At 39.6% G+C, this 15,335-nt stretch overlaps 1 protein-coding gene across 1 annotated transcript in view; it reads right to left on the bottom strand.

Moving 5' to 3' along the window:
- Nucleotides 1–13,907, bottom strand: part of MDFIC2 (MyoD family inhibitor domain containing 2) — a 49,094-nt gene extending 35,187 nt beyond the window's left edge. Inside the window, exons 1-2 of the mRNA XM_087744335.1 lie at nt 13,787–13,907; nt 13,011–13,098 (exon numbers count right to left, since the gene is read on the bottom strand). Of these exons, the coding sequence (XP_087600461.1) occupies nt 13,011–13,098 (88 nt within the window). The 5' untranslated portion in view covers nt 13,787–13,907. The remainder of the gene's footprint in view (nt 1–13,010; nt 13,099–13,786) is intronic.
- Between the last annotated feature and the right edge of the window lie 1,428 nt (nt 13,908–15,335).

Here is a 15,335-nt window from a genome sequence, read left to right on the forward strand (position 1 = left end):
TTAATCCATGGAAAAAATAGCCAAAGAAATTAGAAGCCTGGAATGGGAGGTCTGTTGGTTTTCTGCTCACATAAATTGCCTGCAAAACACATGTGGCCCTTGAAGGGCTGTTTTGGGGGAATAATTCCCCTGGCAGTGCAGCACCACATGTTTCTGCTAGCCTATGCACTCTGTGCAGCTGCACAACGTATCGCATAACGTGTCAACTGCAAGCACGCTAGCTTGCCATTCCAGTGGGGCCCCCAAAACTGTAAATAGCAATAGGCAAGAAAACTCCCTGAGACACAGCACTTGCTGTGGGAGCATGAATGCTTGAGCCAACTGGCCAAGGCTTGTACTCAATGCGTGAGACTTGACAGGTGGCTATGCCTGGCCCAAGGCGCTTAGTTTGTCCCAGGCTCTTGCCACGGTTGCATACCCTGGTCTTGAGTCCAGAGCCTGGGTGTCTGCCAGCATGGCTAACAAGTCACTGAGGCTTGCCTGAGGGCTGAGGAAGCGCTGTGGCCTGCAGACCTAAGGCCAGACTCCTTGTAGGGTGCTGAAAATAACTGGGGCTCCCAAATCCTCTTGCTGACATTGCACTGAAAAATCTTTCTACAGGCACACAGTGTGTATGCAGCTAAGATTTTACTGTTAGTCCAGTTAATATTTTAACAGTCCAAATTCTTTAATTGAGAAAAGCCTTGATTATATAGTCAGAACTATTGTACAATCCACACCTAACCTGCCCAGTACCTGCCCTCTTTATGCGGTATTGTGCTCACCCTGCCCATGGACTCATCCCATCCCCACATGATCTCCTGAAGCTCCTGCTGTGTTTCCACCTTGTCCATCTTACTCTGTCCAGGTAGCCCAGGTAATGCCTACCCACAGGGATCTGAAACAGATGAGGGCACTTCTATAAAGCCAGCAGGGCTACCCAGCTGGGGGTGTGTGACCTTGAGTAACTCATCTGTAAGGTCTATCGGGTTATGCAGCAGGAGAGCATGAAGAAGCAATGTTGGACACTGTGATGTGTCAGTAGAAGGGCAGTAACAAGGGTGTTTTCTCCTGTCTGTCTCTTTGCCTCCATCCTTTCTCAAACACTTCAGGAAGTTACATGTGAATCACTGCAATGTTGCCAGTAACGGTTGTCTTAGGCAGCCAGTGGTAAGCCCAAATCTTCATCCTAAACTGTTGCTGGTGAATGCACACTGGACAGTGCCATTCAAGAGGTTCAAAGACTAGAAATGGCAAATGGTAATGACTTGACCTGTGCAGCTTTGAAGAGGACTTGCCCTAGTATTGCTGGACAGCAGGAAGGAATACTGCAAAGAGGAAACCCTATATATCCAACATCTGTCCTGCATACAATAGAGAGAACAGTTCTCTCTCTGGATGCTCCTGTTCACATCCAAGTGGGCAGGAGGTGGGTGGACTGCAGCTGAGAGCTGCCAGAGCCTTGGATCTGCTCCCCTGAGCTTCTTGCAAGAGTAACTGGCCAGGTATGAGATGGGAGATGAATCAGTTTACAATTCTCCAGTGCTATGGGAACACACCTTCTGTTGTGAAGCAAGAAGAGAGGTAGTGGTGCTGTGCTTGTTGGGGTTTCTGGCAGGCAGGATGGGAGCCAAGGGAAGGATAGGTTAATGCTGGCCCAAAAGGCACTACCTAGACATGTGTATCATTTGTTCTTCCAAAGCTGATGAGAATATATCATTACAGTTCAATCACCCATTGCTCAGTTATCTGACAAGTTTTTGTTTTATGAAAAAGTATGTTCACAGATTAAAAAAAAATCTTAGGAAAACTGTGGCATTTTACATACAAAGCTGTTTTATTTTGTGTGAAATTTAACTGAAATGATCTTAATGATTTATGTAAAGTGAAATATTGGGTTTTCCTTTTTCTTTCTCTTTTAGCCCTGGTCTCACACAGGCATATTAATGATTATTTGTCAAAGTCACACTGTTTGCTTACAGGGTACGAAGGCTTTTTAGACACTATAATGACAGCTTTTGATTCACTTGATAATATTTAGAATAAGCCATAAAAGCCAATCTCTGAACGAACAAACCGCTTTTATTGGCTTTTAGTGCTATTACTGCTATCATAAATGGTAAATTGGCCTAATGCAAGTAATACTGCTGTGTCATACTTAAAAACCGCAGCTTAGTTTTATATTTTATTTATTTTTCATGAAAAAATTTTAAGGCATGGAGACTATACTATCCTCTACAACTGTTGGTGATTCCCTCCAACAAGAGCTGGGGCAGCTTCCACTGCTGTTTGGACTTTCTTTGCTTAGTGATTACCATTTCTGATGGAACAGGGCTGATCATAAAGTTAGGGACCAAGAGTGTGAGTCAAGTGAATATCTACCTGAAGCTCATAGGCTATTTATTTAAATCATAAATAAACTAGAAAAAAAAAAAATCATTGCTTAGCTGGAAGCTGAAATGGATATATTTCAAATACTTTATGCTAGATTTTTTATATGTTTTGTTTTATAATAGCAATAGTATTTTTTAAAATAATAAACATGTAAAATATCTGAAGACAACATATTTGCTCACAACTTTGTCTAACCAGAATGACTACTAGGTGCCACAATTGCTTTTTACTATGATTCTTTTGACTGACTTCTGCCTCTCACCATCTCTTCTATTGTTTTGCCCACTCCTGGAATATAAGCGTGAATTTCAGAGATCTAAAATTCCAGTAACCTACAACTTCTCTTTTTCTTTTATTCAGGGAAAAACAAAGTTTATCATAGAATTTTATTTGGTTTTTTTTAGTATTTATATACAAGGGAAATTGTTGAGAAGCAGCAAAGTGAAAATGAGGAGACTTAAATTGACTTTTGAGTTTCTGTTCTTTTATCTTCCCCTTTCTTCCCCTTTGACCATGTACTATCATAGTGGACTCTTTTCAGTCAGGAATACTGACTGATTTATCAGCCATGCTGTAAGTTTAGGACCAGCAGTCAACATAGGTGATACATCTACATGACAATCTTAAAAGGCATTAAAGCTTAGCTTGGTCTGAGTCAAATTCAAAATTGTTACACGTGTAACAGCGTGGATTGCCCAGCATATTAGGCTTCTGTTAACCAACAAGAGAAGCTGTGATTTAGTTTAGTATTGACTACTTGGTATTCAATAAGTGTGCAGAGTGAGTTCAGCTCACAAGGTGGAAAGCTGAAAGAACAGCATCTGATAGAAGTGTGTTACACGAAGCAGCCCTATGAAATTATAATTACCTGAGGATGCGCTCTGTTTTTCTAAGACTCTTCTCAACTTATTTCTAAGGTCTATTTAGTAAGAGTGAGTGTCATGCAGAGAGTCAGCATGAAGCGTGGGTTAAGAGAGTTAAGTTAACCTCAAAGACTCTCTTTCTGACTGTCAATACATAGAAGTCAGAAACCCTAGGAAGGCTAAGAGAGGAAATACCAGTCTGAATTTAGCTTTAGTGATACATAATAAGAACATGCGGTTGGGGCTGCTTTATCTCACAACCAAGAGTGAGGCAACAAAGATTCTTGTTTGGGGGGAAAAGTGTAGCATGTTTTAAATTTAGCTAAAACTTGAATATTCCAAAGCCAAATAGAACTTCATTGTGGTATACTATGTGACCATTAAAAAAATTAGTCTAATGACAGAGAGAAGTCTATTTGAGTAATAATCACTAATTTAACTGAATGCATGCTTGAAATAATTATTAACTTTCAATATGCCGTGGGAACAGGAAGAATCATATTCCAACTTTAATTTTGGCATCGAAGTATTTGTGGGTATGTGATAGCATTTTGGCACATGTTAGTTGCCATGGGCGTGTAACAAAACAGACAATGTAGTGTTCAAAGGGTTTAACCCCTTTTTAACACAACTATCTTTATGAAGATCACAGCAGAAAACTCATTTCTGTAAATTTGTTGTCTGATGAGTTTGCTTCAGTAGGAAGATATTGATTTGACCTGTATTTACTCTGAAGGACTCAAGTGATCTTATTTACCCAGAATCTACACCTCTGCTTTTATATCACAGGAGCAGTGGTATAGCCAAATAGTGTTCCTATCTGCATCTTTGCTGCAATAGCATTTTCTTTCTTTTGAAACTGCATGTAGGCATATTTCAGCAAGAAGAACATAATTTGTCAGTAATCAGTTCTCGGATGTCTCAACACTATCATGGCAATGTTTGTGTTTTTCTGTAGAGCACAACAGTGAGCAGTGCATCTACTTCTCTGTGGAGCCTACTGATGTATTCAGGGAGAAGTTTTTCTTCCCGCACACATTTCTATACTGTGTATATTCATTTATGTGTGAGAGAAGAAAACATTATCATGTTTAACTGCTGCAATCATAAGCACATTAAGTAGACAGATAATAAACAATCCATCTGAATTTATGATTAAGTTAATTGTGTCTGTGTTTTTCTAACGTGTTTATTCAGATTAAAGACTGAAATTAGAATGAGACTATATAATCAGGACACCCTAAAAGACTGTGTGCCTCCTATAAAATAAAAATTAATTTAGTTTAGGGGGATAGCAAGGATCTCTGTAACACTTAGATATCACTTAGGTGGTGAAGAGGCCTTGTGCAATTATCTTCAAAGAGATGAATCTCAGCTGTAGTAAGACCTATTAAGAAGCTCAGCTGATGCTGAGGGATTCAGCACCTAATTTTTACATAATTCCTTCTGCCCAGGAGGTACCAGAGTCCCAGATTCAACCTTCTGTACAGCTCATGCAGAGGACCAGGTAACTGGGAGCAATAAGCTGATGGGAGAGGCGAGGAAACGAGGAATTAAAGTAGGAAAACTACTGGAAAGAATGGGGAGAAGGACCACCCCAATGTACTTATGGCTGCTTCACTTGCATTGGGCATCTCTGCCAGCCATCAGTCCTGAGGCAGAGCAGAAGGAGATGCTCTAGTCCCTTTCCACCTATGTGAGTGTGATCCCTGCTGGTGAGAGCAGCTGGTAGATTGGGCATGGACCAGGCTCAAATCCCTCTCTGCCTGCTCTGAGCAGTGTGTTGAGACCACCTGTCAAAGGCTTTCCACTTTTCACTGGATAGCTGAATACTCTCTCTAGCAGGAACTAGAGCCAATCTCCTGCCCTTCGTGCAAGTGTCCTACCTGCTGGACTGTAGTGTCCTTTCCCGTCTCTCTAGAGCAATGAGCTTTAAGTAGTCCACCCAGACATAGACGCTTGGGAATCTCCAAAACACAATATTACATAGAGTATCTGACAGCTGGGGATGAGAGTTTTCTTCTGGAAGGTGTGAATTTGAGTCCTCTCATACAATCATGTGCTCTCAGCCCAGATCTGAAGTCACAGACGTACTCACTAATCACTAAGCTGTTCTGATGATGGTTTTATGTCAGGTATTTTATTATTGGACATTTAGAGAAGTCAGTCTTAATGTCTAAGTTTCTTTCTGTTTGGATTTAGTTCTAAATACTTATTTAAAAAATAGATGGAAAAATAATTCCTTTGTGAACCTCAGCTAACAATGAATATTTAAATTAATTCCACTTCTAGTCTTTCTCTCCACTTTTCCTGTAATATCCTTCATAAGCGACAGACAACCAGCATGCCCAGGATTTAGCCCATCCACTGCGTTGTTTTGAGTACTTAGAAGCAGTTGTATTTTGGAGAATGATCGCAAATCTTCAATGAGATGATGAGAGGCATATTTTTTTTCATAATCTAATTACCTTTAATCTAAATATTTTATTGAACCCCTCTAATAGTAAGGATTTTGTTACACCTCTATGTGACTGTCAGTCTGGCTCTACATATCAGCATATAATCTTGCAGGCCTATAAAACACCTTCTGAAAACTGGCAATGAACTGCTTACATCCATGATTATCCTGCCTTCAAGCTCAGGGTAAAAATGAATCAGGCCTGCATTGTGGTTGTTTTGATGGGATTTTTATCAGGGAGTTAAGTTCTATAAATGAACTGAATGCTCATTAATAGGTTTGAAATGTCTGTTTTTCATAGCTTTTAAACATCTAATACCCAATTAGATTCAAAGGTCTTACTGTCTCCCTCCAGAAGAAACTGATAATAACCCTGAGGACATTTGCATTACTACTCCAGATTACAAGGAATACAAATAATTAATTTTGAGCCTTCAGAAATGTAGGGTAAAATTGACTAAAACTGACATTGGGCTCCACTTCACTTGAAGAGAAGCAAACCACTCTGTGAAAGTGACACATGTATTGGAATCTAAGGCCAACAACATCCCTAATAGGGAGCAGATATACAATCAAGCACTAAAAATTATGAAGCTTCTGAAACACTTATCGCTTTTATTAGTACTGAATTTTCTTTATCATCCAGATTACTTAATTCTGTTTAGTACAGGCATTTTTCTGCCTTGTATTGCCTTAGATCTAGGAGACCAATTTGGCATTTGACCCTTCCCTCTATGAACTGGAGTGGTAAAAATGAGACATGTTGCTTCACTCTCTCTGCATTATTGATGCCCTAAGATGATTACAGGTGTCTGTCTTAAACATACTGGGACAAATGAAATCTTTTGCAAGCCAATGCAGCTCCGTTGCTTTAATGGAATTACTCATCGCTTTGACGCTGACCCTTAGGCTAAGATTTTTCATGTACCAGTTTGCTATCTTAAGTAGGAAGGACTATGGAGGCCCTTGGATATGTGGATTCTGCTCCTAACATGTATGTTGCTGAGAAAATCAAGAACTAATGAGTGTTTATATTGTTATTCCATGTTTTGCTCTACTGAGCACAAAAAACTGAGAGCAAAATTCTGAATATTTTGCCCAAGTACAACAAAGAATAGAATTGGTCTGGAAAACTTCCAGAGGTGAATGAAACATATTCAGGTCTTCCCCAGCATTGGCAGTTGAATGAAATAGACTTTTCTCTTCCTTTGTGGGACAAATTTACTTAAGGCAATCAAACCTAAATAAACCTTCGCTTCTATTTTTACAGTCAATATCCAGCATAGGAGTGTGACTTTAAACTTAATCCTATGACCCAGAGAAGTAGCACTGTCTTTACTGTACATTCATTCCACTTTTGTGGCAGTATTCAAAGTCTTGCATCTCCAAGGACCCTCCAGTTCAAAGATCAAGGACCACTCAGTTTATAAAACTATAATTAGGAGCAGTGAGCTGGGACCATCGCAGATTTCATATACTCCCTCTCCATTGGAAGAGTCTTTAAATCTGCTGTTTTACAACTTAAAGGAAGGGTTGTCTTGATTAATTCATTTGGTCATAGTCCTGAAGCTGACAAGGCATCTTCCAGGAACTTGAGCCCCCTGGGATCCTTGTCATCAGTTTTTAAATGTGCTTTTTTTTTGTGTGTGTGTGGTGGTCTTATCTAGAAACAGTCTGCTTGGATTACAGTGTTCATCTTATAAGCATTTGACATTTTCTGTTACATGAAACTGAGAGGTATTTCTTTGCTATCAGTCTTCCGTAAAGCTTTTCAATCCAATGACTTAATTCAGGATGGAAGAAGAGAGTGGAAAAAAAAACTTCTGGACCCAAGTCAGCAAAATTCAGGAAACAAGTGTCCAAGCATGTTTGTAAAATTTCATTCACTGACTTCTGAGTTTTTAGAAAGAAATTCTAAAACTGTCATTTAGCTTCCTAAATGTAGGGATGCATGTGAGATCAGAACACTTTGCTGAGAATAATCTCCCTGAAACCAAATTACAAGCCTCGTAATGGTTACTCCAGCCCCTGCAAACCAGGTAAAAAGCTGGAAGGTTGTGAAAGAACTGGGAAATTCCCTGAGTGTCTCCAGGATAGCTCTCCTTCTGCAAAACCAGTCTCTTGGCATTATGTCCTTCCTGCTTTATTACTTCTTGTAAAAGACTCCTAAAGCCCCTGGGTAACCAGTGAGAGGGGTGTGCTGGGGAAAAGGCATTTCTGAGTGCTGCAGCGTAGGAAGGTTTTGCTATTACCCCCAGGAATATAACCCCAGGACCAGGCTGTGGGATGTTTTGGTATGGTGCAGTTAGGAACGGCCTGCTTCTGTATTGGATTTCTGGGATGTGCGACTAAGAAATGTGGCACAATCTCACCCAATGGGATTACTTCTGGACTAAGGTATTATTTGAATAATGTGAATAAAGTCACTACAGCCAGGTCTATGATACGAGTAAATCTCCCTTTTCATATGAACTGTAGTCCTTGGAGGGGTGAAATATAATCCTGCACAGAGGCTCTATTTACCACTTAAGCCCTATTTTATGGTTTAAGTGCTGACCTTGTACTGACCCTCAGAACAGGGCTGAATTTCACCCTAGAGCAAAAATCTGCTGGCTAGAGCAGCCGATTAAAGAAATTGGGGCTAGACTTTTTACTATTTGCAAGACAATGAAAACAGACTTATTTTAGACAAAAATGTTTCTGATTTATGAGAATTTTAGTGCAGAAAGGGGCTATTCTGGAGAAAGTCTTGAGATTAGCATTTCAGTTATATTTTTGGCAGGAGAGCAAGGAAGCCATTTCATTAACTTTTCACTGGAAGTTATATATGGAGGGCATTTGTGTACACAGCTGGGCAGCATAAAACAGGAGGGCTTTGTGTGAAAATATCTGAAATGAAATTTCATTTCTGCGCAACTTGGATCTGCGTTCCTGGGCTGCCGTGGCCAGTTTTGGATGAAACTGTTGGAGGGCAGTATTAGGCCCTCACACATTTTCCCTTGTGTTTGCAATGGATGCAGAAATAGTGAACAGACCACTGCTGGCCCCTGTGCAAAATCAGTGTCACCTTTTACAGCATTATGTCAGTCAGATAAGCTCCTGCCTGCTCCCACATATCCATATGGCTGTAATCATCAAGTGATACCAAGAGATTAAATGTTTGTAAGGAACTCCAAAAGCCACATGCTGAGGCTGGTGTGAATTTAGCTCTGCTTTGACCTCCCTTCTCACCAGATGGCTGCTAATCTGGCACTAAATCACCACCATGGTGGAAAGAGCCCTAGTCCATGTGGAAGAGGCAGCTCTGTGGCTGTGGCTGTGCTATGCAAGGTGGGAGCATCCCTGAGTCAGCCCCTGGAAGTGTTACTCGTCCTTGGGTACTGCATTTCTAAAGGCATGTCTTGTGTAGCTTCCAGATTTCACAGGACTCTCTAATAACTGTGCTTGATTAGGAGCCCATAGAGATGTTTCTTGCTTGGAGTGTGATGGTCTGCTTGTTACAAATCTTGTGGGTGCATGAAACAGGTGGGGACACAGGCCCATGCAGAGAATGTTTCTTTAACATTACCTTCAAGCTACATTGGTCGTTCTTTACTTACACATGCGTATTTGTGTTTATACACTTTGTCATTTATGTAATTTTGTGCATGTCAGGGCAAAACATGTATAAGTGGGGATAATGCATGTGCTGAGGATTCCAGCTTTGGTTTTTCAGAACAGAAATGCAGACAACTCTGCAAATGTTTCTTTGCAAACGAGCCCATGTTTCAGTCTACCCTGATGTTTTGTAGGCGTTGGCATGGGGAACTCTATCTCCGTCCAAAACTGCCTCCCATCTCCAACAACAAGCTCTTCCCCATGGGGAGAAGCAAGCAGAGATAACTGCCTCCACTCCTACACAAAACAGGAGTCATTGTCTGGTTTTACTCCTATGTCCCAGGCTTTCCTTGAGTTGGTTCTCACCAGTGCTAAGGTCAGACAAGCAGAACACGAGGCCAAGAACTGCCTTTTCTCAATGCTCTTTCATACTGATTCTGGTTGATTTGCACGTGATGGTCTGATGCATACCCTCCAAACACAGATTTTCTCATCTGTTGTGTGATCTTTTAGAAATTATAGTCCTGGGGAACATGCCATACTATCAGAAAAGATTGCTGGTATAAATTCTTCACCCTGAGATATCTTGGGATAGGACTGTGATCATTTCATCATCCTCATTCACACTCTCAAGCCAGGGAGTCTCTCATGTTGTCCACATCCAGACTTAAGTGCTAAGTGTCTTGGGAGGTACAGAGATGTTTTAGGACTTTCTTAAAGTCTAGCAAACATAGAGCATGCATTTACCAGTCTGCTTCCCTGTTTACATTTTTATAATTATTTTGTTATAGTTCTACAATGTGCTAGGTGCTGCGGAGGACCTCAGGCCCTCCACCAAAAAAAGCCTTGTAGGATAAGCAAGAAATAAAAGGAGAGGGCAAATGTGCCAATGTCCGTTTGAAAAATACAGTCTAGGGCCATGATTATGTAGATTTTTCTCTCCAAGACTGTGCTGGCTTGTGCAGCATTATTTTTTTCCATGTCATCGTTAACTCCCATCAGTCTTCTGGTGCACTCATGGCAGGGATGCAGGAGCACAGCAGTGGGTGCAAATGACTTACTAAGAAGTAGATGCATGAGTAGGACTGTTTAGGCTCTTCCTGCTGATATGGTAAGATACAATCCTATGTGCACAGCCTGATGTTTTTCTATAATACTTTTCACAAGTCTGGTTTGGTTTCTATTTTGCTGTGTGAAAGAAGTTTTCCCTCGGAATGAGGCTTTGATTTCTGCTTTTAGACACTTAAAAACAGAAGCAAAATTTCTTCTTCCAAAAGAAGCAGAAGATAAATAACTGGCTGCCAGAATAAAACCCCCCTCCCCCCCTTCCCTGATTAAACAGCTTCTAATGGTGAAAGCCAACAAAAAAGTAATAGGTACCTTATTTTGATGTTGACCTACTGTACTGTCAGTCTATGATCTGTTAATTTGCAAAGCATTAGGAAAAAAAATGAAGTCTAGGAAAGATACTAAAGCCACAGCCTAGTCTATATTTTTTGTTTATTTCTGATACTATGTGGTTCATGATTGTTTCTTTTAGAAGGAACAAATAATCAATACAAAACCATGAATAAAAATAACTTTTCTTTAAAACTGGTTGCTAAAAGAACATATAGTCTTCTTACTGTGCCTGACGGAAACAGTACAAGTCTGTTCTCCACAATTCATTGTTTATTGGAATGCCTGAAATCTATACGTGGGGTATTTTTAAAACATTTAAACATAGAAGTTAAGCTTCTGCTCCAGACAATTTGCTTTACCATATTCTAAAAAACCACCGTGTACCATAGAAGTGCTTAAAGCAAAGAAACAATAACAACATTTTTAAAAAGCAAAGTTCAATATAAGATAAAATAATGTCCATATTCTTATCTCAAGGAAAATTTCCCTTCATTATGAGACACATTTCAGCTGTTTATTGACTCAGCTGCTGTACAAGACCTTCAAGGCCCAGTTCTGCTTTGTGGCACTTTAGAGAGAAGAAGTGCCAGTAGGCAGCATTTGGCTCTTTCTGGAAAAGATTAGCTCCTCCAAGTAGAAAATGATCAAAACTTTTTACTAATGATCTAGAAACTCTGGGTGGTGTCTCTTCTTAGGAAGTGGAGAAATGAAACATTGTGGATTAGCATCAATTAAGTGAAAGGAACTCAGGAACATACAGTTGTGAGAGATGCCACCTGACTACTGGAGTAGGTCTGAACCAGAGGATAAATAACCGTATGGAACTCTGAGGGCCCATGCCATCAGTCTTATCCTGCTCAGAGACATGGAGTAGTTAGTCCCCTGTGCCTTTGTACCCCTTTTGTAACGCTGTGTCTCTCTTCCTCTATTCTGATGCAATAAATATTCAGTTACGTGATTTCTGTTTACAAGCTAAAGTGCAGTGCTATCTTGTACAATCAGACCCAGATCTCACTCAGCTATATCGCTTGCTGTGATGCTCAAACTGCAAATCCTCTGCTTGCAGAGTTTTTACTGAAGTTAGGTGACACCTTGCAAACAGAGGATTTTGGATGTCCAGCCAGACAAAGCCTGTGTGGTGGCCAGTCAGCTCTGCTCAAGCATGCAATTTTCATTCTGCGGAAGTGCTGCATAAACCATGAAGACTGCAAGGCCTACTTGATTGCAGCCTCTCTTGCAGCTAAAGGATCCAATGTACAATTAACTACATGAACTTAAAATAGTGATGCACATTTTACAGATGACATAACAGTGGCTATAAATGAGCCTTTTCCTCAATACCCTCCTAGTTAATGCTTTCAAAACATCAGGTAACTTGTTGAGTCTTCCCAAAATACTTTTGTTAGGATTCGAATATAACTGTTCTCATTAAAAACAATCTGCACCTAAGCATGGATATTTAATTTGTATCGTGCATTTTGAAAGTCTCTGAGATTCTATTTAATTAATGTTCTTCTTGTGTGTATATTAAATACAATAAAGTAACTCTGTTATGACCAACAAACAAACATAAAGATGTAGTAAGCTATGTACTAACTTGGCACGTCAATTTTTCCAGTAAGAAATGTGTCCTAAAGAAGAACCTTCCTTCTTTATGTGTACAGGCATACGCGATATGAAAACCTTTTCAATTGTATGTCTTCTAAATAGTTTAACTAATAGGATGTAGTATTTGAAAACACCAGTATTTAACACAAATTATTTGCTTAATACCTGTCATTTTTCAGCCTTTAAAACTGGAAAGGTCTCCTACACTTGTTTTTTATAACTTCTCTGAGAGTCTGTATTTCATAAGCCGCTGACAACTGATGCTACTTTATTCTAAGATAACACACTGCCAAATCCAAAGATTCAAGGTTGATCTTTATTCATGTTTGAGAAAACCAAACAGATATTAATCTAATTCAGTAATAGTTTGAGTTAATAAAAACTTTTCATCAGAATTAAGATGATAATCCATACTTCTTAGTGGCTTATAGTTCAGGTCAAATAAAACTTCCCCAGGAATGCAAGGATATTAGAAAAATGAGCTTTGAGGTTGCTTTAAAATTTGGCAGTTTAGGCCTTCCTGCACCATAAGCAAATGTACATGCATGTTTTGTAGAAGTCAAGCTATGGAATTTATGCGGTAGAAATTCCTGGCCATATTTAAGCCCGTAAGGTATTCTTATGCCTTTTTCTTCAAAAAAGAATTTTTAATAAATGAGAAATATCTCTGAACACAAGCCAGTAACTAATAACTCAGCAATGTAACTTACCTTTTTTCAGCCAAGAAATATTTTGCTTGTCATGTTCAAAACTTTCTGCTCGTTTGATTTTTACCTTGTCTGTCTCAGCTTCTGACATCTGTGGGGGAGAAAAGAATTTTGGGATGTCAAGTTCTTTTAAAGAAAGTTTCTGACAAAGAAATATGTTCTCTGTTTAGTTGCCTGCTATAATAAATTGTACGTACTTACGCAGACACGTTTTTTTTTTCCTGCAGTTTATTATACTATGGAATATCTCAGTCATTAAATTTATGTTCTGTTCCTAAATGCGTTATCAATATTACATAGTTGCTGTTTGTAGATGGATTCTTTTGTAATGTAACTATAAATTACATTAGGAAATGAATGAGTGATATCCTCATAGCATGCTGGTAATAGATGTACATATAATACACAGAATAGATACGGTCTGGCTAAAAGGAGGCATCCAGTCTGCCTGTTTATAGTGGTTCAAAGTTGCTATAAAGCCTGCTGTCAGAGAGAGGTATAATTATGTAAATAATGATAAATATTTATAAAGGCAACTTGAACAAAGTGTATTAAGAAAAAAATCTTTACTGCCACTTGCGACAATTTATTTGCTGTAATGCGAAGAATCACATGCAAGTTACAGTACCTGAGGGTATTATGTATACAGTAGCTATCAGCCCATACACTGTGGTTTACTTCCATTGCCTGCTAGGAATAAGATTAGGCTGTCTGGGCTTCTTCTAACTGCTTTATATTTTCACTGAATCCAGTTAGCTAAAGCATTTCTCTATTTTTACCTGTATCTTCCAATCGGAGGTGAAAGCAGCAGGGTTCAGATGCCGAGGAGGAGTGCTTTTGGCCGAATCCCTCGCTGTGTGTTGATGTCCAGCATTCCCATACACTGACAACACCGAAAGGATGAGCAGTGCACTCTCTGCTTGCCTGCTGTGTGGTGCTAGATTTGTCTTGCTGCCAGAAGCAGCCAACTTATTGCTGAGGGTTTTTTTTTTTTTTCCCCCTTTTTGTTTGCATGCACTTCTAGAGCTGGGTAGGTTAGGGAAGGAGGGGGGTAATCAGCATCCTGGCACTAGTGGAGTGATAAAAAAAAAAAAGAAAATCAAAAGCTTTGCAAAAAGAAAAATTAGTTTGGAAAGGTTATTACTGCAGTTCATAACCCAGTGATTCTGCAAGAGGAGGAAGAAAATAAAAAGGGAACCAGGAAATTAATAGCGACAAATCAGATAACTTACATCTAGCCAAACACTGACACATTTAAAATACTGAAGGATGTAGAAATTAGACCCTAAATATCTATTTACAGCTGGCACTTTGGCAAAGAAATGATCGAATCCTGCGGGGAGCTGAGTGTCGTGACCCTCTCAAGCTCAGGAGACTGAAATCCATCACCATGCCGGAGGGCAGGTCGGCAGAGCCAAACAGCCATTATGTCCATTGCAACAAGGCTGAGTGGTCTCAAGTGGGGACAACCCCTGTGCTGGGTGGGCTTTGACGGTCAGCAGGACAGAGGAGGGGGGACAGTCTGGACTACACCATACACTGAAGGCACTAAAAATTTAAGGTTATTAGTTGGCTTTAAAAATTCTTTTGCCATAGTTACCAGTAATATTGCTCTAATGTTAGTAGCAGTACGTTCTAGCCCAAAGAGAACAAGATTTTAGGGTGCTCAGATGTTGCATCTTACTTTTTCTTAGGACCAAAAAAAAAAAAAGTCACTCTGCTTCCCAGAACTGAATTTTGAAAGTGTTGGTTGCAGAGCACTTTCAGAATTACTCAGTTATCTTACCTTTTAAGCAATATTTACAAAATTTCAAGCAGCATTTGTCACCAGATACTATAATCCAAGATCCCAGTGCTTAAGTGTGGCCAATAAATAATAACATATTCCCTTTGTTATGACAATTATCTTCCTCTACTCTCCCATCACATGTCATTCTTACAAGAAAAAATGTTTTCTTTCTTTTTTTTAAATCTCCTGTGCCAACATGACTGAGATTCTTCTACCATCTTTAGCTAATTGTGAATTGCATGGTAAGTGCCTACTTACATCTCCAAATTGCAATGATTAGTCTTGCATGGTTTGAAAACCTATTTTAAGCAGGGTACTTTGAGAATAATTGCAACCACAGGGGGGGAAACATTTAGGGGTAATATTTTAAGATCTTTATTCCATTCCCCTTGGATGCAGCTTTGAGAATCATGTATTTTCAGTTGTAGTTCCCCTCTCTCCCAGAAACACTTACCTTTTTTTCCATGTTGTTGCACCCGTAATGCTTTAAATATATCAGTGGAGCTGACTCTTCAGCTGGATTTGTCAGGTCAGGCTAT

Source organism: Nipponia nippon, unplaced genomic scaffold (assembly GCF_047370975.1).
Source record: "Nipponia nippon isolate SJK-2023a ecotype South Korea unplaced genomic scaffold, ASM4737097v1 scaffold_9, whole genome shotgun sequence".
Classification (NCBI taxonomy): domain Eukaryota; kingdom Metazoa; phylum Chordata; class Aves; order Pelecaniformes; family Threskiornithidae; genus Nipponia; species Nipponia nippon.